The sequence below is a fragment of the Podarcis pityusensis genome (assembly GCF_964106645.2).
Source record: "Podarcis pityusensis genome assembly, chromosome: 2".
NCBI lineage: Eukaryota > Metazoa > Chordata > Lepidosauria > Squamata > Lacertidae > Podarcis > Podarcis pityusensis.
In genome coordinates, this window is record NC_138029.1 from 59,074,141 (window position 1) to 59,097,982 (window position 23,842).

General features: G+C 42.4%; 1 protein-coding gene across 1 annotated transcript in view; it reads left to right on the plus strand.

The window, feature by feature from the left end:
* Positions 1-23,842, plus strand: part of JADE2 (jade family PHD finger 2) — a 141,056-nt gene that overhangs the window by 67,688 nt on the left and 49,526 nt on the right. Inside the window, exon 5 of the mRNA XM_080996280.1 lies at positions 15,044-15,213. Coding sequence (XP_080852406.1) covers positions 15,044-15,213 — 170 coding nt within the window. The remainder of the gene's footprint in view (positions 1-15,043; positions 15,214-23,842) is intronic.

The following is a 23,842-nucleotide window of genomic DNA, read 5'->3' on the forward strand; positions in this document are numbered from 1 at the left end:
TGAGAAAGCCCAGGCCACAGTTACCATCTAGTTTTAATCTATAGTCAAGATTCAGGTTGTTAATTATGTCAATATCTTCAGCCCACAGGCAGAGGTACCTGGCCTTCCCCCGAGGCAATTGAGCGAGATACTGTGTGTTTACCGTCCGTCTGCGACCTCCGGCAGGCTAGGTAAACAAACCGGCGATCCTCCTCAAACGTGAGCAGGACACACCCTCCTCCTTCCTCTCCCTCCCTGCACTCCCCCAGGGAGGGGAAGAAAGACAGACAGGAGTCCTTTCTACATGTTTTATTCCTGTCACTCAACAGTACATAGAAATGTGACTGTTCCCTTCAGACTCCATTAGAAGAGTCACCACTCCTCCCCTGTACTTCCAGCACAGATCATATGACACACTGAGCTAACATCCGGTGCTCAGTACAGAGAATAGGCTCCACCTTTTCTCCAACAGTACATCTGCACTGTTTTGCATTCCAGCCATCTGGAGCTGGCTTTTGCCTTGGTGCTTTTTCCCAACATCCTCCCCCAAAAGCATCAATTGGCAAAACATGATCCAGAGAAGAGAACAAACAGTTGTTATACATATAACAGTCCCCTGTTGTTTCAGTTCCACCCTTGGAACTCCCCACCACTGGTTTCACCAGTGTACCTCTCTGGTTGTCTGGCTTCCAAGGAATGAGTGCTTCTGCATTACCTTGGCTAGCTACCCTCTGTTGTGTCTTTGTCTCTGACTTAGACACTGCTTCAACCTGCTTTGAGTTGTTAACAATAGCAACACATGCAACAGCTAAGTTAGCAAACTCTTTTGAGTACCTCTTTGGTGGTATACCCTTTGTAACTCTCTCAGACCTGCGTATGAGGTGCTGATCCTCTCTGCTCACTGGTTCAACCTCTGGACTCTGTTGAGAACCAGTAGCAATCAGTGGTTCTTCCTTCACCTGTGAAGGTCTATCCATTGTGTGAGATTTCCTCTCAATGACTGTTACAACTGAACTCTCTGAGCTATCACTGTCATCGTCAGTACCACTGTAATCTGTGACATCAGAAAAATCATCATCATCATCTGAATCGTTACCTGTGGGAAATGTCTGTACTATCCGCTCTTGCTTTGGAGCACTCTCTAGGAACTTTGTGAGAATCACCTGACCAGATTCAGACAAAATTACTCTGTAGAGACCTTTTTCATAACCCACAAAAATGCCTCTGGCATTCTTTACTCCACCTGGAGCTTCTGTTCTCACATGAGACCCGAAAACCTTAAAGTAGGCAACAGAAGGTTTTCTATTGAACAGCTTCTCAAAAGGAGAACATCCCAACTCTGTTGAGACTTTTCTCAGCCACACATGAAGATAGGACGCTAGCGACTCGGCCCAATATTCATGTGGCAAATGTGAACTCAGCAATTGCGCATTCATCCCCTTTTGCAATTCTTTGTTCACTCTAACACAGACCCCCCCTGTTCCACGCTTCTTGCGAAACTGCAACTTTGTGGTCTATCCCTTTTCCATCCAGGAACTTCTGAAACTTCTGTAACAGAAAAACTTGTTTGTCATCTGTGAAAAGACAATCAATGTTAGCATCATGCATATTTTTAACCTTGTCACAAAACTCCTGAAACTTTTCTAAAGTTTCTTGCGGTTTCTCCATCATATAAACCCAAGAATAATCAGTGAAACAATCCACACACAAAAGGTAATATTTTGCACCGCCTCTAGATGGTTCTAGAGGACCAATCACATCAGCATACACCCGCTGAAATGCTCTGTCGACCTTCTTGGTCTTGGTCACCTTCCTGGTGCTCACACTGGTCACACCTGTGAGAGAGATTTCGTTAGAAACAGAAGAATTACATTTCATGTAATCACTTTGATCAAAAGTCAACAAATACAGTCCATCTTTCTCTTTGGCAGTAAGAAACAGTTCTCCATCTTTGTAGATCTTGCAGCTTTTAGCATCATAGGACAGTTTCAGTCCTTTCTTTGCAATCTGCGACACGCTCAGCAGATTAAATCTCAGTTCTGGAACCAGGTAAACATCACTTATAGTCAAGTTCAGACTCTCAAGATACACAGTTCCAATTCCGGTCACTTCCAACTCTTGACCGTTGGCCTGTTTCACAGCGAAGCTTTGCTTCTTCAACGTCGTAAACAGTTGTCTGTGCAGGCACATATGAACCGTTGTGCCCGTGTCAATTATGAACGAGTTCCCAACATCTGGCGTGGTTCCTTTCGCCATCATAGCCTTTGCAGGTTTCACCTGGCACTTGGAACGGCTTTTGCCTGACGCCTCAGGCTTCGTAGAGCTGCTCTTTGCTCCTCTTGACTGGCGCGGCTTCTTACAGTTTCGCTGTAGATGCCCAGTCTGTCCACAATTGTAGCATTGGACAGCACTCAATGCTACTCCATGCTCCCTAGTAGCATCAGCAGTGGGGGAATTAGAACTCTGTTCTTCCCTCCCCCTGTCAGCAACATCCATTGCACCTTGTTCAGGAACACCAACAGTTCCAACAGCCACAGTTCCTGCACTCTCCCCTCTGGGGTCAAAGCTCTCCTCAGCTTTCGTTGAGCTCTTAGGAACTTGGCCATCATCATCTTGGCTCACCCCTTCTGGGGTAGTTATCCATCCAGACTCTGATGAATAACTGTCTCTGGTCAGGGGAGATGAGTTAGGCAAGTCTCCCCCCCTTCTTGGCATCCATTTTGAATCCAAGCCTCTCTCACTCTGTCAAACAAGCTGTAAAATCCAACAGTTGTTTTTTCCTTTCTCACGCAGGCAAAACTGCAAGTTGTTTACGCCCTTTTGCACCTGGCAGCTAAACTCAGGCTGCTATGAAAAGTCCCTTCCAAGGGCACGTAAACTTTGTAGCCAAAACACTCTCTGGGTTTGTTTCGCTTTTCTCAAGCTTCATAATCACAGTCCAGCCCCTTTGCCAGTAACTTTCCAACTTTCCGTTACTTAGCAACAATGCATTTCAATAGGACATCTTATCTTTACCACAAGAATTTGTGGAATGCAGGCCTCTTCTCCCGGAGCTGTATTTTTCCAAGACGCAGCTCCCCGTGAACCAGTGAATTAATCAGACTGCGTTCACACTTTTAGCCCGAAATGCAGCAGCATACCTTGAACTCCGTTGCTTGGAAAACACTTCTTCTTTCCACCAGCCGTCTGTTGAGCCTCTGGCTTCTTTCAGACGCTTGCCTTCTCCCTTGGAGCAGAGGAGGACAATCCACCAGCCTCTCATGCAGATGTCCGATGAATCGCAACCATCCGAAGGCTGCCATATGTCAATATCTTCAGCCCACAGGCAGAGGTACCTGGCCTCCCCCGAGGCAATTGAGCGAGATACTGTGTGTTTACCGTCCGTCTGCAACCTCCGGCAGGCTAGGTAAACAAACCGGCGAGCCTCCTCAAACGTGAGCAGGACACACCCTCCTCCTTCCTCTCCCTCCCTGCACTCCCCCAGGGAGGGGAAGAAAGACAGACAGGAGTCCTTTCTACATGTTTTATTCCTGTCACTCAACAGTACATAGAAATGTGACTGTTCCCTTCAGACTCCATTAGAAGAGTCACCACTCCTCCCCTGTACTTCCAGCACAGATCATATGACACACTGAGCTAACATCCGGTGCTCAGTACAGAGAATAGGCTCCACCTTTTCTCCAACAGTACATCTGCACTGTTTTGCATTCCAGCCATCTGGAGCTGGCTTTTGCCTTGGTGCTTTTTCCCAACAGGTTAACAGGTTGGCACTTTTGGCCTGAATTTTAATTGAACAGACCAAAGAAAGTACTTCATCACAAAACACATAGTGCAATTCAACATTGCATTATCGCAAACATTCTGTCTGCTCAAGCAGATCACTTTGCCAGATGGAACAGTCCCCCTCACCTCCTCCGACACACTGTTCTGGGGCTTCTTCAGAGCTGTTCAGAGCAACTTTTGGGGTGAGGAGAGTGGGGCAGAACCACCGTTGCACAAGCAGAAGCTCTTGTTTAGAGCTTGATTTAATGGAGTGTGTCACGTGAATGCGTCCTGTGTTGTTGTTGTTGTTGTTGTTGTAATTCATTGCTACAAGACATTGAAAGGGGATTAGATAAATGCATGGAGGATAAGTCAGTCAGTGGCTATCGGCCATGATGACTAAATAGAACTAATTTTGCAGGATAATAACTATTTCAGGATAATAACTAAGTTCACCATTACATAGCCTTCTCTAACCTGGTTCCCTCCAGATGTTGGTGGATTGCCGTCCCCATCAGCTGCAGTCAACTTTGCCAATGGTCAGGGAGTGATGGGAATTATAGTCCAGATCACGGGGTGCAGTAAATTTGGAAAGGGTGGCATCTAGGACATCATCGGTATACAAATTCAGTCCATCCTGTGAATCTCATGCAGTGGGCAATTGCTAGGAAAACTCCCACCACAGCCAAACAGTTATCACAGAGTTTTGTGGCATGATTTGCTTCTATGGTAAAATAAATGCCATAGATATCTAAGTCAATATATTTAAAAGGTTGCCCTCTTCATTTAGGACTTCACACTCGCACTGCACAGGTGTAAATGTGTTGCTCAAGTCAAAAGTAGTGAATCCAAGCATTTAAAAAACACACCCAAATAACCGCTGTTAGTAAAAAGAAACTTGCAGCCCAATCAGTTCTAGGAGCCACATACAGCATCAGGTTTAATGCACTGCCTTAATACACTGTTGAACCAGTGGTGTAAAGCTGGTAATCCAAGACAGCTTTGGGACATAGGAGGAAAGTGGAAACCTGCCTGTTGCACTGGCAAGAGCCACCAGATGCAATGTAATGTTGATGTGCAAAGCTGTTTCATGGGTCAGAAATGGGCAAAGCAGGGGCAAGGACCCATATGTTCCAGCTTAAAGGTGTTCCAATAAGAGCTAACTGTATTAATTCAGGCTGTGAATCTGCAGGACCTGGAAGACCTCCTATGAAATACATGTTGATCTGACATGTATTCAGACTGGTGTATGAATAACCAGCATCTGGCCCCTAGTTTCCCTCCTGTCTGAGCAACAGCAGAGAAGCTAACCCACACAGTAATGCTACAGAGAGTACGGCTCAACAGAATCCATTACTCTCAATGTACGGTCTTGGTAGTGGCTCTCCTCCCCCCCGCCCCCCCCCCCGGGCTAATGGGAACAGCTTTACACCTATTACATGGACATTGTGAAATTCTGCACACTTCAGGAGACTTTCTTGGAAATGAAAAAATACTTTCCTTTTTTGTAGCCTCCCATCAGCTTTGTGTCAACATTGGAAGCCTTCTGCTGTGTTTGCAATATAAACGACTACAGCGGGATTCTGGTAGTTTGGAGACAAGGGCTGTTTTTAGTTCTAACCATTTTATGACTAGCGGTTCAATTACTTAGGTTCTCAGCTATCAAATGGACACTGTGATATTTATTTTAAGAGTGTGTCAAGAGGCTTGATTCGTGTACATTTGTAAATTAGGCACTGTGAATTATTGCTGTTAGATGAGAGGCTGATGCCTTAATTAAGCTATTAATAGCCAGCCATAATACCCAAACTCTATCCTGTGGTGTAACATATGGAAAAGAAACACTGAGACAAATAAACCGTTTTTGACATGTTTTGCCCTAATCTAGCGATTTCTTATGCATGTAGGACTCCAATATACACAGAGATTCCTCGCTTGAAGCCGTGTTACACATTATGTTCTTTTCTTTGTGTGAATTTTTTATCCGTTGATATAAATGGATTTATACACACCCAAACTACAGGATGGGCATTGGATTTCTGTGTTTCAAAACCTTCCCCCACATTTTACATCAGAGGACTGAGACAACATGAATGTGACTGATTTTCTAGTTTTACAGCAGTGAAATGTTTTTGTTCTAGATCGGGAACTGCACTTCTATTGCAAAGTATGTGTATCATACTTCACTACCAGAAGTTTTTATCTAGAACTCCCGTAGGGCTGATGAACAGTTATGGTCCAAAGCATATGGAGGGCAACAGATTGGTGAAGCCTAGTGTAAGATTCGGGGGGCATTGAAGGTATGAAACTTTTGATTGATGTGCAGGTTACACTTGTCATGTGGAAATTGCCCAAAACAGTGCATGTGTGGTGCCAGCTCTGCATGGTAGCTGTAATATATGAAACGGGTGCAGCCAGCTGTGTCCCTCCAGATGTTGTTAGACTCTTTAACTCCCATCACTCCCAGCCGGAAGAGTCAGGGATGGTGGGGCTTTTAGTCCAGCAACATCTGGAAAGCTACTGCTTCCTAACTCTGGTATAAAGCAATCTTGCAGTGTGAACTAGACTCATTGTGCCTCCATGTTGGATCAGATATTCTTGATGGAAGTCGATGTTGGTGTGGAAATGCTCCCATGTGATCAAGGTGGTCCACTTGGCAATCCATCCATTCTACACATTGCAGCTGTTGCATTGGTAACTCACAATGTGAAACAACAACAACAAATAAGCTTGCTGTGGCATAAGCTTTCACAGTTCAGATGCAATTTTAAGAGGTCTTCATGATGCGACAGTGACATAAGAATTGGCTCCAGGAAACATGAGCTAAATGCAACTTGCGTCCGCCTTCCTTCAGATGTTGATGCATTCAGAGCAAACTTTAAGAATGAAGCTGTGCAGGATCTTTAATCAGGCAGGTCAGAGGGGCTATGGGAACAGCTTGTGGGAAGCGTGTGATTAACAAAACGAGGAGCTATCAAAGAACTGAGAGGATGGTTCTGGAGAACAACCTATTAATGAGGTGGGCGTAACCTTAAGTTAAAACATAAACAGACTTTCTTTTAAAAATGGTATTGCTAGGCATTACACAAATCCCAGTTCATTGTCATTTTAAGAAAAGTCAAAGGCTGTAATTTACCTGTGAGAGTGACTGACAGCCTGACCCCTGCTAGGCACTGCACAAATGTAACTCATGGGATTTGTTATTGTCACCATCCCAGAACTGGCATAAACATGCAATTGCTGAGCTTTAGGCCATGCAAGAGGCATACTCAAGTCATGATGAGGTTGCCAGCAGCCCCTTCCCCAGGTCACAGGTACTGCTGGAACAGTTCTGTATCGTTCGCACAGGCACAGACTCTGGATTGACACTGTCTTTCCTTTCCCCTGGTAATTTAGAAATCATTGCATGGCTCGGTCTCACTTGTAGTGTTCAGGATGCTAACTTTAGCTGCAGTGGCATAAGTCAGTGTTTGCAACTAAAGTAGCCCCTCAGGACTGACTGCCAGAACTATAATGTTCAGTCCACATCTTCTCTTCCGTGATAATGTTTTTTATCTCTACCATAGAGCAACATGTAGAAAGTTAAGAGTTAAATGTAGTTACTCTGTACCTCAGGTTTTTAGGTGCTTGTAGCCATTATCAGCATTAGACAGGTGATTGCGAGACTGGGTGAAGATTTATTTCTCACCATTGGAAAGTGTCTCACCTCTAACTTCAGCAGAGCTTCATTTCAAATTCTCTTCTGCGAAGTGATAATTTTGAACAGAAGCCCTCAGGGAGACACACACACACACACAACACCCCACAAGAGTTGTGCATGCACAGCTCTCTGCAAGCCACCAATGCTTAAAACCTGAACTTTCAGTTATCTTGGTACAATATCATAGGTGCAATGTTCAAAGCCTTCCCCAACCGCATGCAGTCTGCACTTGCATCAGTATCAGAGCTACTGTATTCCATAGGCTTTCACCGCTCTACTTGAACAAGCTCTTTGGCATTATTCTCACCAGCAAGTGCTTTTAGCTTTTGTTTAACAGATGCTTAACACACCCTATCTCCACTTGTTTTGTCACAGACCTGTAACATTGCAGTTCGAATGCACAGAACAGGAATAGGGAACCTGTGGCTGTCCAGATGTTGTTTGACTTCAGAACCCATTGATCAGTAATATTTGGAGGGCCATAGGCTTCCTGTCCTTGGTGTAGTGCATGAGAGGCGTTCAATGATTGCATGGACTGAGCACACACATGTTGGGCTCTATACTTGTATTCCCCTGTGTGTAATGCATGGATGGGAGGTCAGCCCAGGAAACGGCACTGTGCATAAACTCTACAAAGTTATTGGATTAGAGAGACACCCACCCATCGCAGCTGAGGAAGTTACCTATATTCATTCCGGGGATTCTTCTGTTCACCATCATTTCTTCTTTAGAAATCAAACCTCCAGGATAGTGTCATTTAATTTCACTAAGCACAATCCCCTTTCATTGGGGAAAAAGTGGTGAATGAACATAGAATACAAATGAAACAGAAACCAGTCATTCCCAAATAACCCTAAATAACCCTACAGCAATATCTGTAGCTCTTTGCTTTTGTCCATGTGAATGTAGCCTTGGATAGGTACAGTGAATGATCTTTGCAGTTTAATGCCAGGCTAAAAATAAAACCTTCTTTCCGCTAAGGTTCAAAGCCCAGTGCTTTTTGAGCATCATCAGTTGGATGCATTTCAAACTATCACCTGTTGCAAGCTGACTGTTCTGTAAGCAAGTTATGTAAGTAGGATTAATAAAGGTTTAAAGCCTGGTCATGCTGTGTAGCTGGATCAGTTCAGACGTTCTTAGTGGCAGTGAAAAAGCAACACATTTATTGTCGCTTGATCAATTTGCAAAAGAGCACTAAGCTTTCTATTTAAAGTAGCTGCCTCATGATTTAACACAGACTTAGATTGTACTGATACTAAGATGTCAAGAGAGTGTTTAGGGCTGAAATCAATCATGGTGGCATTTTTAAAACTTCAACAGACCTTTAGAATAGAATTGAGCCTGCAGATTTTAAAGGAGTCTTTTCCTCTTTAATCCAATATACAGTATTTCTGGAGAATCAGTCATGCAAAGGATTATTAGACGGCATTCCAAGTATGGAAGACCTCACAAAGGACAGTTTTGTTATATGTGCAGGAAGCTGTATATAGAAAAATTGTGAGGATAAACAGTTCCTGGCAAAAAGAGAAAAGGCATAATTCACAAATGTATAAAAAAATAGTTTTGATTAAAACAAAGCCCTAAAATAAGGTCTGTTCAATATGGAACTAGCCATTGGGAGTGGAATTGATCTATATTCTAGTCTACTACCCTAGAAAATGTCTTCACAGAACTGTAGGTGGAAAGACAAAAATAATTATTATATCTGAAGTGGTGATAGAGAATTTGGTTACCACTGGTGACTTCACCTGTTGTTACACTTGCTAGATAAATATACATCCCAGGTTGAGGGGAAAGGCAAATTTCCTAGATACAATAAATTGTTGGCATCCATCTGTCTCAAGAGACAGTGCCTTATAAAAGTCATGGATTCAGGTATGGGGAAGGCTACCATCGCTTAGTATGCCTAGCTCAGGCCTGTTGGTTGAAAGCATTATTCAAGCTATAACTATTAAAACATGAACTATTAAAACACTGAGGTCCTGCTCCGAGGGCTTTCTGGCAGTTCCCTCTCTGCGAGAAGTCAGGTTACAGGGAACCAGGTCCTGTGGAACATCTTCCCATCAGATGTCAAGGAAATAAACAACTATCTGACTTTTAGAAGACATCTGAAGTTTAGGGAAGTTTTTAATGTTTGATCTTTTATCATGTTTTTAATATTCTATTGGAAGCCGCCCAGAGTGGCTGGGGAAACACAGCCAGATGGGCGGGGTATAAAGTATTTATTTATTTATTTATTTATTTAGGAGGATAAGCCTTGCTAATGGAAACCAGTGTTATTCGTGTAAAGAGAAGCTTTCGCTTCACCAACCTTTTTAAATATTAATTTTTAAAAAATCAGTATAACATGATAAACATAGCATATGACACAAACTTTAGTGCTTCAAAGAACATCAGTTGTGATCCTACTCCCACCCAATTGTTTAGGTAAGAAAGACACCACAGAAAACAAACACGAAACTTTTTTTTTTAAATGCTCAGGAATCTCTCCAGATTTCCCTTTCTAATACATTATAACCTTTGACCAATGTTCCATAAATCCTGAAAAATCACATTCCCTGCCTTTCCCCCTAGCCTGCTGAATATAAGTCAGTTTTTCCATTTCAGTGTGACATGCCAGACATTAAATAACCACTCATTCAAATCTGGTGTTGTATTTACTTTCCAGTGTGTAGCATAAACATTTTTAGCAGCTACTAGGGAATCCATCAAAACATTCTTCCTTTTACATTTACTTCCTTCATTAGTCTCCTCAGAATGACTTTTGGTTCTTTTCTATGTCTTCCCCTCTCATCAAATCCCAGGAACTTGCCTCCACTGGGCAATCTCATAAAACATGTCAATCTGCGTCAGTCCTAATGGATTCCCAGTAGCAATATATAATTGCTTGGATTCAAAGGCATATTGTGTGAGCAGAAAGGCACTTCAACTTGCACACCGTACCTCACCCCCAACCTGAATATCCCAGTTTCCCCAGTCCCTCTGCAGTTCCAGAAGGTTCCTTGACCCCCAGGAGTGGTTTTTTGGAGGGTGCAAAACATTTTTTTTATGTGGACTCTTCTGTTCCAGAAGATCTCAGTGAAACTGTTGAGGGACATTTCCTTCTCATCCCTCCTCCTCCCGCCTTCCATATTCTCTCTTGAAAGTGTAAGAGTGACGTGAACTGAATGATCACGAACATCCCAGATTTCAAATTATTTCCTGAAGGACAAGGAGGATGTTGCTCTTCCTCTGCTTGTTTTTGTCAGCACCAGTGTATATTGGCATTTGTGTCACAATGTGATATTTCCAGGGAGAGATGTGATCTTTGCAAATACCATGGCAAGCTTCAGCTCCTGAGTGTGCCGAGAGCTGTCAGAGCTGGCATCACAGCCCGCTTCTCAGGCCGAGCTCTTCCTGTGATGGTATATCATTATGTGTGACACTGTTGTTGTGTGCGTGGCAAGTGTCATGCGTAATGGTGCCAAGCTGCTGGAAAACAGCAGGAGAATTGACAGCAAATGCCCTTTCAATTCCCACCCAGAAACTACATGGGCAGACAAGGCCCCTCTCCTCTCCTCATCCTTATTTCTCAGTGTTCAAGGCCAATCTTCATGAGTGATGTGTGTGACACCTTCCCTTACGAAACATCCCCCACATCCCAGCACCTCTGGGAAATAGAGAACATTAAAACTAGCATAGAGCACTGTTGATATGCGGTTGCCAATCTGGGCTGCTACCCACATGTGCAGATGTCTACAGTACTAGGTACCACACACTTAGTATGTAGAAGTCTCCACATATGCTATGCTGCATACAAATGAACTGCTACTGTATAGTGAGAAATAGACAATGTATTTATTTATGAATCGCTTTCCCATGAAACATATTGAAGTGATTTAATGACCAAAACGTCTACAACCAAAACATACGTAATCATCAAATAAAAGTCTCACACAAGCTGAAATTGCCTGCCCACTGAGGAGCCTGTCTGCTGCATCTCTCAGTGATTCACGGCTTCAGCCTCAATGTCTCCCACTCAGCTTTTCCTGGGGGTGGGTAACTTTGCTGCATGTCTGCGTTGGGTGTAGTTGGATCATTTAGTTGATCCTGATGCAGAGATGTGCCAGAATTAATAGCCCTTCAGAGGAAGCACAGCCAAATCCAGAGCTCTTGCACACTCTCAAATGAACCTTTTTTGGGGGATAAGATTGAAACATGCCTGCAGCTGTAATTCACTCATAAAAAAAGAAACAAAAAAGTGTGCCCAAGCTGTCAGAAGTTTTGGGATCCCTAAGCAAGCCTGGCATGGATTCTTTTGCTGTTTAACGCCATTGCCAACAGGGAATTAGCTGCTAAACAGAACATAGACATGTCATGGTCCCTGCCCATGGCTTGATGCTTCCTTCTTCCCAGTCCTCGGGGCCAATAGCACTTGGACCTTGTACATGAGGTTGCTGTGCATGGGACAACTAAAATGTATGACAACCTACACTGTTTTTGCCTTTCCATTGTCTCCTGTAATGGTTCTAGGGGTTGCTCGTGCGTAAGCCGGTGCTTATCTCCCCGGCTGGGTGCAAACACCTGGCTGGGTTGCCTAAGTGAACCTTTTCTGTCCGGACAGCCACTCACCCGTGGCTGACTCAATCGCTGGCAGAATCCGTCAGTGGGCGTTTCTTAAACTTCTTCCAGCAAAGAAGCTCTTTGACGCCTAGTCTCCTCCTACTCTCTCTGCGTGAAAGCCTTCTGCGCAAGGAGGGCGTAGGCAGCGGAGGACCCCTACTCTCCCCGCTGGTCCCAGGCAAGGAGTCATGGGACCGCTTCGCCGCTTCCCCCATCTGCCCCCCTTCTCCACTGGTGCTACGCTGATTCTCTTCCCCAGAAGATGGGCTGCTCCTCCCGATCCCTGGACACTCTCTGGAATCCCTCTGGCCTTTGCTCTCTCCCTCCGGCACTGATGGCAGTTCCCTGACATCCCCTGTGTGTTTTGGCAACATTTGTGCCCTTTTCATTAACCATCTGGCAAGGATGCTGTCCAGAGAAAAATCACTTCTGGTTAAATCCCCTTGAAATCAATGAGATGCCAATTCTTAAATTCAACTTGGGACCAGTCTTTCATTTAAATGGGACTTAAGAACACCCCCAACCAAAAAATGCCCGCCATGTATTCCAGCCTTGATGTTCCACAAGAAAGGCAGATGCACCCCTCTTTTTTCTCTGTGGCTCGGTTTCTCATACTTAACCATTACGACTCAGCAGCTGAGTTTGCTTTCTGTTATTGGTTTTGTTTATAGGAAACCCTTCATCAAAAGACAACAGGGTGGTTTACAGTGCGCAGTAAAACAATAAAATCAAACAACAACATTGCAACCAATAAAACAATAAAATTCAAACAAGAATTTGCAGATCCATAGTAGCACAGCAGCAAATTAATAAATATAGGTAACCCAGCTCTAATGAGTGAGGATGGCACAAAGGCCTGGGTGAATAAAAGATGGTGATGAATTATCAGCGCCGGAGATGCAGGACACGGCACTACTGCAGAGAAGGCCTTCCCACAGTTCACAGAACAGGCAATGTCCACAGCCAGGACGACAATAGGATGGTGGATGGTGCAGCGAGAGCTAGCTGGTTTATGGAGACACTAAATAGCAAGGAAGTTGTCATTTTGTGAAAAAAATACAAAATTCCTGAGCTTCCCCACCTTTAGAAAAAGGGGCAGGAGGCTTAGAAAATAAGTGCTTTACCCTTAACAAGCACAGTTGTCAGTTTCTATTTTTTATAGACCAGAAGAAGCAGAATTCTTTGGGCTTATTGTCTCCTTCTGGAAGCCCTCAAAGTAAATGACTTTAATTGCTTGGCTTTGCCTACCTCAGCTGAGGCTGAAACAGCCTGTATTCACTTATCATTTTGTATCATATATAAAAATCCCATGGTTATTTCCCCTCCCTTCTCTTCCTGAAGTGGTGGTTTGTACATGTGATTATTCTGAGTGATATCCTCAGCAAGCTCCAGGGGAAAGAAAGCCTCCAGTGTCATAGGAAACATTATGAGAAGATTGATGCAGGCAGATTTAGCCGTAGGTAGGGTTATTTGTTTGACTTCAGAATCAAAACATGTGGGAGGTTGTTGCCGACAGGCTTATAGTAATGCTGGCAAAGCAACAACAAAAAAAGGGAAATAAAAGAATCACATCTAGTGGGAGGGTGGGAAGAACCACTTTAATTCATTGTGGTGTGAGCATAAGGCATTTGAGTTTCAGACAATCTTATGGGCCCAGCTCTACAAGCTCTACTATTGGTTGCACCCAGTAGCTTTTCCATAGATCAGGAGATAAAAGCAGAAACTAAAGACATGACTCAGTCTGTGCGTTGACTGTGGCAATGTGTGCCATAGCAGGTGGACGGGAAGTAATGAAGCTGGAGGGAAGTAGTCAGGAATTGAGTTAATCATCCCCTGAATTTACTTCAGAAAGAAACTTGTAGCTTTCGGTCCAGTGTAACAGACAGAACAACAGAATTAGAGAAAAGGAAAGACCAAAAGGCATCTTGTCCATCCCTGTAGATATATTCACAGGGTGTCATGGGGAGGCTGGCCGGATGTTAAATGAGCTCTTGCACCTTTAATATGTGGAAGGAAGAATTTCAGCTGAAGTTCCTAATTCTTCAGAGCTATTAAAGGTGCTTGAGCTCTGTCTTCTTTTACATCTGGTCACCCTATTCTGTTCATATTTGTGGCAAGCCTCTGGTGCACCAGATGAAGAATGTTAGATTAAGACTCTAGTAAACAAAATCCCATTACCATTGGGCCACAAATGCAGCACTAGAACAGAAAAACAGTACGCCAACATGGGAGAGTTTTTGGGTTTTGTTTGCTGCTTCCTTTGTTCTGGAGAGGTTCAATATTTTGCTATTGTAGTAGATAGTCTTTTAGTCTTTTAAAAAGCACTTCCTGATTGTCAGAAAGGTCAATAATTCCCAAACAAACCATTATTTTTGTGTCATTGGTTTTGACAGCACCTCAAAGGTCTTTCAAAGAGTCGGAAGTCAGTGCCACTTTTGAGGTGATTCTAAATTGGCTTTAATAATAAGCAGGTGCCCCAGATAATTTTCCTATTCTGGCACTTCAGCCCTGTAGAATTTGAGAAATTTTGGGAAGTGATTCCTTTTAACTTCTTGGTCATTTGTTTGTTTTTGGTGTGCATCTGCAAGTTTTGGAGTCTCATTGAACTCTTCAGTCAGAAATTACTAAAAACTGCCATCTTTTCTCTCCACGTCTTAACCAGCTTAACTATCACACCTTCTCTGAAGAAATCCTAGTGGCTATAGCTCTGTGAATATGCCAATAATCTTTCTAATTGAATTTTTAACAACTTCACAAAACTATGCTTCACAGGTTCCTTGGGAAAATCCATAATGGTCAAACCAGTTTCCATTTGTGGTATAAATATTGCTAAATTATTCTGCTCCAAAATGGTAAATTTTATATCAAGATGAGTTGACATTTAGGCATAAATTAAGCTTAGGCTTTTTAAATTTCAGTATTTAAATGCCCATTCTTGTAAAAAGGAACTGCTTCCTCCCTGTACCTCTCTTTTATGTCTATGCTTGTTTTCTTCCCTAGGATCGTTCCTGTTCTAGAACATGCATCACCACAAACCTCACCAAGCAACCTGTCCAGCTCTGACAGTTTAGATGTCACCAGGACATACTCCCAAAGAGCAAGTCGCTATGACCTGGATGAAATCGATGCTTGCTGGCTGGAACTCTTCAACATGGAGCTTAAGGAAATGGGTAAGTGGTGGTGGTGGTGGTGGTGTTTGTTGTTGTTTTTAATTCTCTCTTGGGTTGCACACTCACCAGTCTTAAACCAAAGGCAAATTTTCACAACCAGTAGGCTTTCGTGCATATTGTTGAAAAAAGAAGGGAAAAACTGTCCCAGTCTATGAAGGATGATGATCTTTGAGAAGTTGAAAGGCAATAGGCAAAAGTCAATCTAGATGGAGGATAAGGCTGCAGTTGGTTACTGGACATTGTCTGTTCTCTGCCTCCATATCAGAGGCAGTATGCTTCCAAATACCAGTTGCAGGAAACCATGGTATGCTGGGAATGCTCTTCTGCTCATGTTCTGTTTGTAGGTTTCCCACAGGCATCTGGTTGGCCATTTTGAAAACAGGATGCTGCACTAGATGGGCCTTTGGCCTGATCAGCAGGCTTTTCTTATGTTCTTACTGATATTTTTTTTAATAGCACCCATTACTTTGGGATTATTGTGACTCTTTCATATCCTACAAATGTTATAAGCAAAAAAGGGAGGAGGAGAAGTTATAATGACTAAGATGCATTCTTACTTTAGCAGTACATTATTTGCCTAGGACAATTATTTTGCACTAGTGGACATATCTGCCAATCACTTTGTCCCTTCCAGATTTGGGTAGAGTGTGTTTGGGGACAGCCCCATGGACTAGGACTCTGTATGTTACCAAGGCAAGATAGCTCCACGTTACTGATTTCCTCTAGCCTCCTGCTGTTCTGGTGAAGGGTCATATTTGTGAGCATACCTCACCATAGCCTATCTGAGCCTTCAATATACTCAGTTCTGTGAAGTGAGATGGTGCTGTGGCCTCCAGTTTTTGCAAGGTTGACACAGCCATTTACCGAACGTATTACAGCAAATAAGCTGGGAATTTACCACATATCTCCTTCACTGAGGGTTTTCCCCCCTTCTCAGGACTAAGCTATATTTATACAGTATACATGCACAGCCCCCACAATCACACTCTTATGAAAGATTGGGTTGAGGTAGATGTCACAGCGTGTGTGTAAAGGTGTGATAAACTCCATAACACATTTATGTCATTTCTCTAGGGCTGTGTCCTACATTTTTATCCTACACTAAAGTTGTAAGCCTGCGCAAACTTATTTCTGAGTATGCCACATTAAAGACAGTAGAAATAGGACTGTAAAGCAGTCCGGGAAGTTTTGACTTAGAAGTGTCCAAAGTCTTGCTTTAATTAGTACCTTGTTTCCCTTCCCTTCCATTGCTGGTTCCACAAATTCTCATATTGCAGTGGGAATTCCCTGCTTAAAAGTGGGTATGGGGACAGATCTGTAGCCATATGGATTGTAGATTTGTTGGCACATTGGTCTGAAAATGCAAGGTTTCCAAGAAGTCAAGTGACACCTTATTGGGGCCATCCTGAGAAAATAAGGCAGCTTTAGAGTTGTACCAAATTAGGACCCTAATAGGGGGTCCTAATTTTAGCTTATGGAAGGCAGTGTGTTGGCTGTTGCCTGTTCCTCATCTTGTATATTCCATTTTAAAAACAAACTAGTTCTTGTCCTCAAAGGAAAAGCAACAATGAAGAATTGCACAGAAGCTTACTGCTACATAGAGGGTAAGGAAAATACCTATTAGAACCTCTAGTTCACCCGCCTGATGACATGGAATTGCTCTACCTAGTATAATTTCTAATGCCTTTTCCATGCTAGTTTATATCCTCCACCCCTGAGATGGGATTTTTAGCTGTGCTGATTATACATGCCTCCCAGAAATAAACAAATATTCTACTTTTCTGGAGTACTTTCAATATAAAGTAGACATCTTTACCCAGAAACAGAAAAGCCTCAATATAAACAAAATGTACAATTAATTCATCAAGAACAAAACAGAAAAAGTCCGTTTTCTTTTTCAGAAGCTCATGCTGGCTATCAGCTCCCCTACTTGGTGAAAATACGCAATGTAAAGAGCTGCCAACCGATAACGTGATGAACATTTAACTGTGTCTGATGGTTTTATTGGTTGCTGCTGCTGCCATGTGCGATAATAAAGAAAGTTGGTCTAAAGTAATTTGGATCAAACACTGAACTACATTCACATATAGGACATTATAGGCAGCATAAGACTGTTTTCCTTTTAAGCAGAAGCTGGGCCATTTGTGTTTTTATTAAGATTTCACGCCATATATTGTGATCTCCGTTTAATCCAAAGCTATTGTATGGTTGTGACTAGTGAGACTTCAAAGGCATGAAAAGTCCCTTCGCTGTTACATAGCCATCTCTCCCTCCCCCCCCCCGAGCCCCCCTTCTTTTCTATCCTCCTGATCACTAGCTGAGCTCAGTCTCTTTCTGCCACAAATATATTCTCAGAGAATTTGCAAAAAGACAATGGGTTTTATCTAGTGAAGTCATCCCATTACTGCAAGGGCTTCCACCTGTAGCTCAAAGGTTCTTCCTATGAATCTCAAATTTAATCTCAGCTGTTCTAACGATTTCCTTTGACACAAACTTCTCTGCATCACTGCACATAGGACTGAGCTTAGATTTTCAGTTTCCATATTCTCGTGCTCCTGCTCCCTCCACTGTGGTTGGCATCTTAGGCTCCTCCTTGGGCCACAGTGGCAACAGCTATGGGTACTATTGCTTCACAAGAACACCTTTTTATAACTTATTTCCCACAAGAGACAGAGAAACAGTGGGAAACCAATGACCACCCCCCCATCCTAGTATATGTGAAGAGGACCTCCAGCTCCTATTGCAAGCAATGTCTTAGCCCAGCTCAGAGCCATAGTAAGATAATTTACTCCTTTTTTTGCCTTTAGAGGCAAGCAGAACAACTTTTCCAGCTCTGTTCTTCTATACCTCTTAGGGGCTAGTTGAGAAGCTGATGACCCCATTGCCTGCCTCAAGCATTATACCATGGAAATATCTGTTTGTGCTCCTAAGAAGGAGATATGATCATTCCAACTGACTTCCATCTTTTGTTGTGATGGGGGTACTTTTTCTTTAGCAGTTGCCCAATGGCCCCAAATACTGCAAATCCAGCTTTTCCAAGTAGCCCTACTTCCAAAAATTTAACACAGCCCTAACTAGAAGAGTTACCTGGCCTGTTTATTGAAATGCTAAGACTCTTCAAGGTATATTCCATTCTGATGGTCCTAGGCTGCTGTCCTTCTCTCGGACTAAGTCTCATTGAATTCCTTAGGGCTTATTTTTTGAACGCACGTAGGATCATTTTGTTTTGTTAATTCGTTAATTAGTTACAGGATGTAACTGGAAGTAGGCGATGTCTTTAGTCACCTGAGGCGAAGTGGGTATGAAACAGTTCCAGAGGGATGGTCGCAAGATCACATGTTCTAAATGTAACTGCACCATAATGTCCTCTATAATCTACTGGTGAAGGTAGCAAATAATAGAAAACGAACCAGCAGGAAGACTCCCAAGAGAATGTGTGGCTTTAAGCCAGAGAGCCCAGAGTCTGAAAACACAAATAGCAGCTTGCCCTAGAATCCAGAGTCTCCAAAGGAAGCTCTTTAAAAATGGACAACTGACTAAAGGAACTTTTAAGAGCTAAATACACATAAATAAACCGCAGCAATGCTGATGAAGGGAAAACCAGAAAGCCCTGTGTGGTTTGTTTGATGGCAATAAAATAAGTGGGCCACAGATTCAGCAAAAGATTTATAGTAGGTGTCTTGGCAGTTTCTAATACAGGAAATCAGCAAGCAGGCAAGGTAGATGCTTCTTGTTTTAAAAGCCAACTTGTGTAAAAATATTCATTGGACTGTAAGATGGCATGATACTGTATATTAAAGATTGCCTTAATATATCCTTTCATATTCAGTCACGATGCTATAATTCATAGGATGCAGTTGTATGTGTTTGTAGGTGTTTGTGTAGGTGTAGACTGTAGGCAACAAAACCATATCAAATTACTAGTGAAAGACTCAGAGACCACAATATGTTATTTTCAAATCCATTGTGAAATGCACTTCAGATTGTTCATCTAAAGCATCCCGTGGATCTTGGAATTCAGAATCAAAGGCTTCCCTACCGAACTGTCTGACCAAAGACTTGGAAAGCATGTTATGACATCAGAGCAACTAAGCCGATTGCAATTGGAGAGTTAGAATATTGGGGGTCTTCTTTAGGCATTTAATGGCATAGAGATCCTTGCATCTTTAGAGTAAGGAACCTGGCCACTTGCAAGAGTAACAAGCCTACTGTGGCATGAGAGCATTAGCATCAATAGTAGCAGAGCAATCAGAGGGGATGCAGTACTGTCAAAAAAGAAGTTTAACAGTATTCATTGTCTGTCATCCAGGCAGGCTTGCACATATTAATACTGAACTATCAAGTCATATGAGTGACTGGTTTTCAATACATATGTCTAAGCAATACAGAATTCATAAGAATCAGTGCTAAATTCTGTTACCTGTATAAATTATACAAATTGGACAACTTCACGTACTTTATTTTGCAATTTAACAAATTTGCATAATTCAAACATGGGGAAGGCAAGGAGCCGCTGAAAATCTTTGACATCACCTGTCTGACTTCTTGATATCTCAGCACAATTTAAAGCATATATTTCACACTATTTATGCCATTTCAAGCATATCTTCAAATCCATAAGAAGCAGAAATTACTCTTTTTAAAGCTGAAAGCTGATATTCTCAGGGAGTTGAATTCTCTGCTTTTTCCTGCAATACGACTATTGTTTATGCCAGAGGTTTTCAACCTTTTAAAGTCTACAGCTCAAAACTACATTCTTTCTGCGGCACATCTTCCCTTATTGAGTGTACCCTCAGCCTAGAAACTGTCCAGCACTGGCATTTTCATTCCTCCATCACTCTTGAGTATGGTAGACAAAAGTGTGTCAACTAGCCCTGGTGGAACGCTGAATGCACCAGGTCCCGTGGTACAAAGGTCTTACTAAGACTGATAAGTTTAAGGGTACCTGGTGACTCCCCCAGGTGTTTGTTACTTGATCTGAAGGGCACATTCAAACTCCAGTCTCACAGCTCAGTCTTTGGAGACACTTAGTTTAGGACAGTGATCACTCGTGATTTTTGGTATACCTCACATAATATTTTTATGACATTTTTCAATTTTAGCTTTGAGGTGCTTTCTCCCAAAAAGTTATATGCTGCATTGTATTTGCAGCTCCACTGTGCTGTTTACGTTTCTCTCTTTTATTATATTATCCTTTCTACCATTTTTCTTCCTCTGTTTGTCCTTCTTTGAGTCTTGGAGCTGCTTTCTCTACTTGCATAACAGAATGAAATAAAGGCATATTGGAGGGGCAGGAGGGGAGAAAATTGTAGCTGCTCAGGTACCGATGGCCAAGCTAGGAGTCCTTCCTGTTCCCCCAAGGGTCTCTTGTGCCCTTCAAGTGGGGAGGGTGGCCCCTACCGATTTGAGAAATCCTGATCTAATGCACAGTCTCCAGTAAGGCTTAATTAAGGTCTATTTATTCCTCAAGGAGGAAGGGAAAGCAGTTATTAAATTGAGCTTGGGTGCGTGGGAGCAAAGCTCTTCTCATGAGCAGTTGATTTCCTGATCAGTCTTGTTTGTACTGCCAGTAACAGCTGATTAGAGGCACTGTCAATAATGTCTCTGTGTTCGGCTTTCTCCTGATGAGGGGGGCTGAGAGATGAAGATACACTTGTAGATGGAACTGTAGGAGATGTTTCACATATAATTTCCTGAAATACAGTTTAGTATATTGGTCTTTTACAAAACAGCTAGCACTTGATTTTGAAATAAATAATTCTCTTGTACACTTTGTAGACCCAGAAATGTGTATACTTTACAACTGGTTTCGACTTTAATCATCAGCATCTATATTTTACTCAGTTTTTGGACCAGAGCACATATGCCTTCTACCAGAACAGACTGTTCATCCATCAAACCCAGTATTGTTCACTTTGCGTGGCAGTGACTCTCCAGGGAGTCAGGCAGAGGCATCTTTAACATCACTTGCAATGTGGTTTCCTAATTGGAGATGCCAGAGATTTAACTTGGGGACAAAGCATGTTCTCCAACACTGAATAGGGTAGTAGTCTGGCTAGTGCTTTCTGTGTTCTGCAATGTGTGTCTTATGAATGGGTAAGGTGGATAAGTAGAACGCAAACCCTACTCCAGTGGTTTTCAGACTTGGTAAGGTGCATAAGTAAGAATGCAAACCCTACTCCAGTGGTTTTCAGACTTTCTTGTCTGGACCAAACTTCCTTGTCTGAATAAAAATTTGTTCACGCCACACCAAATTTTTTTTTACCGATATATACATTGGGAAACAAAAAGAAACGACCCCTAGAATCATAGTATCATAGAATCATAGAGTTGGAAGAGACCACAAGGGCCATCGAGTCCAACCCCCTGCCAAGCAGGAAACACCATCAGAGCACTCCTGACATATGGTTGTCAAGCCTCTGCTTAAAGACCTCCAAAGAAGGAGACTCCACCACACTCCTTGGCAGCAAATTCCACTGTCGAACAGCTCTTACTGTCAGGAAGTTCTTCCTAATGTTTAGGTGGAATCTTCTTTCTTGTAGTTTGGATCCATTGCTCCGTGTCCGCTTCTCTGGAGCAGCAGAAAACAACCTTTCTCCCTCCTCTATGTGACATCCTTTTATATATTTGAACATGGCTATCATATCACCCCTTAACCTCCTCTTCTCCAGGCTAAACATGCCCAGCTCTCTTAGCCGTTCCTCATAAGGCATCGTTTCCAGGCCTTTGACCATTTTGGTTGACCCCTGGCAGTGCTTGATTTATAACAAGCGAAATCAATTACCTTATAAGATGAACATGGGGAATCCAGAAAGTATAAAACAACAAGTCTTCTCCAGCACTTTTGAACCGTGATTCTGGATCACAACTAGGGTTGTCCTCAGTATCGATTGATGCTCCCGTTCTCATTTTGAAAAGATACCTATCCATATTCTTCAATATAAATATATATAGAGAGAGACAGTACAGATACAGATACTATACTGTACTGAAATGTTTAAATGTTTCTTTGATTGTCCTTGAATCTTCTTGCCACACCAATACGGCACGCCACACCCTTTGAGAACCACTGCTCTACTCTGTTGCCCTTTTCATGTTCCGATCTTTATTGAATTAAGGATTGGTTAAAGATTCTTTAAACTCCCCCCTCCCGCCCTCCCCTGAGCTGTGTTACAATCTATTTTATTTTGTCTTTGCAGTGCCTTGTAGGTATCTTCAATTTATGGAACTGATCTTTTTTTGCGCTTCAGTGAATGAAGTCTGAATCAAAATCATTGATATATTGGTATTGTATCTGAAGTAGTGCTTAATACTGTTCCGTCTTTCATCTCCTTGGCACTGTGTATTTTATTTCTTGAATTGTGGGTGGGATGTGGGAAGCCATGTCCTTTTAAGCATGGATTCTACTTCCTTTAATTGTCAGGCCCACTTCCTTCTATCTGCTTTCCAACCAGTTCCTGTGGTATAGATCATCCTTGTTCATGTCTGACTACATATTGCTATTCATATATTACAAACAGGAGGAGGATGACATTAAGAGTTAGTTCACCCATTTGTCTTCCACATGTATGGTTACCAAGCTCTTTGATTTTGTAGGGGAAGTGAACTCATCTTAGGATAAAGTTTGCAGGAAATACCCTATAATCAGTTTAGAAGGCAGCTTTCATTTTCTTGGAACTCTTTTTGGTAACCCATGTGTTGCACAAGAAGCTTTCAAGTGAGGGCTGAATTTTTTTGTTCTCATCTCTTTTTGTATGAATAAGAAAACCAGTAAACCCACTGCCACTTAACACTGTGTTAACAGTTTTGAATGGAGGATGCAATCAATCATAGGAATTAGATGTGAACTAACAATTATAGAAGCCTTGGAAACAGATCTGGTCTACTTAGTTTTTCACCACTGTCAATCTGAAGCAGCTCCATTGGACATTCCAGAGCTGATTTTGTTGGTCTTTCATTAAATAAGTTATTACTTTTTACAGAACATGTGCAACATTGCTATTAAAATTGATTTTTTTCAAATGTATGCAGCCGTGGGATGCATTATTAAGTTCATAATATGAAGTATTTAAAAGCCCTCAAGTGATCAATACAAATAAGTGCTTTATAACTAGAGAGACCCGAGGTCTCATTGACTGCAATATTTGCCTTCATGGGGGCGCAGAAGCATAATTCGAGGAAAATGTTCTGCTGTATTAGAATTAAAAATCCATGCAGATCTCTCTGGGACAGCACTTGAGGAGCTAGTAGTGATTCAGTTACTGCTGGAAAATCCATTAGGATTACCACTTCTGATGTAGTGGATGTTCTTACAAAGAATGATAGAAAAAATGACAAAGCCAGATTTGTTGATGTTCCGATCATTTTACTTTGCCTGTGGTTGTGATCCTATTACAGACTTAATCCTACTAAAAAGCACCATTGAACTCAGTGGGATAGAACTGTGTTGTAACATAAGGAAAAGGGCCTTTTCAGTTGTGGCATTCCTTCCCTAGAGAAGCCCAGCTAGTGCAATCACTACTGTTCTTTGAGAAAACAGTGAAAACAGGTTTAGATAATTCTCCACGTTCATTTAATCCTACTCCAGGACCCCCAGTACAGGAGCAGTGCTTCTTTGGGAGCATTGGGG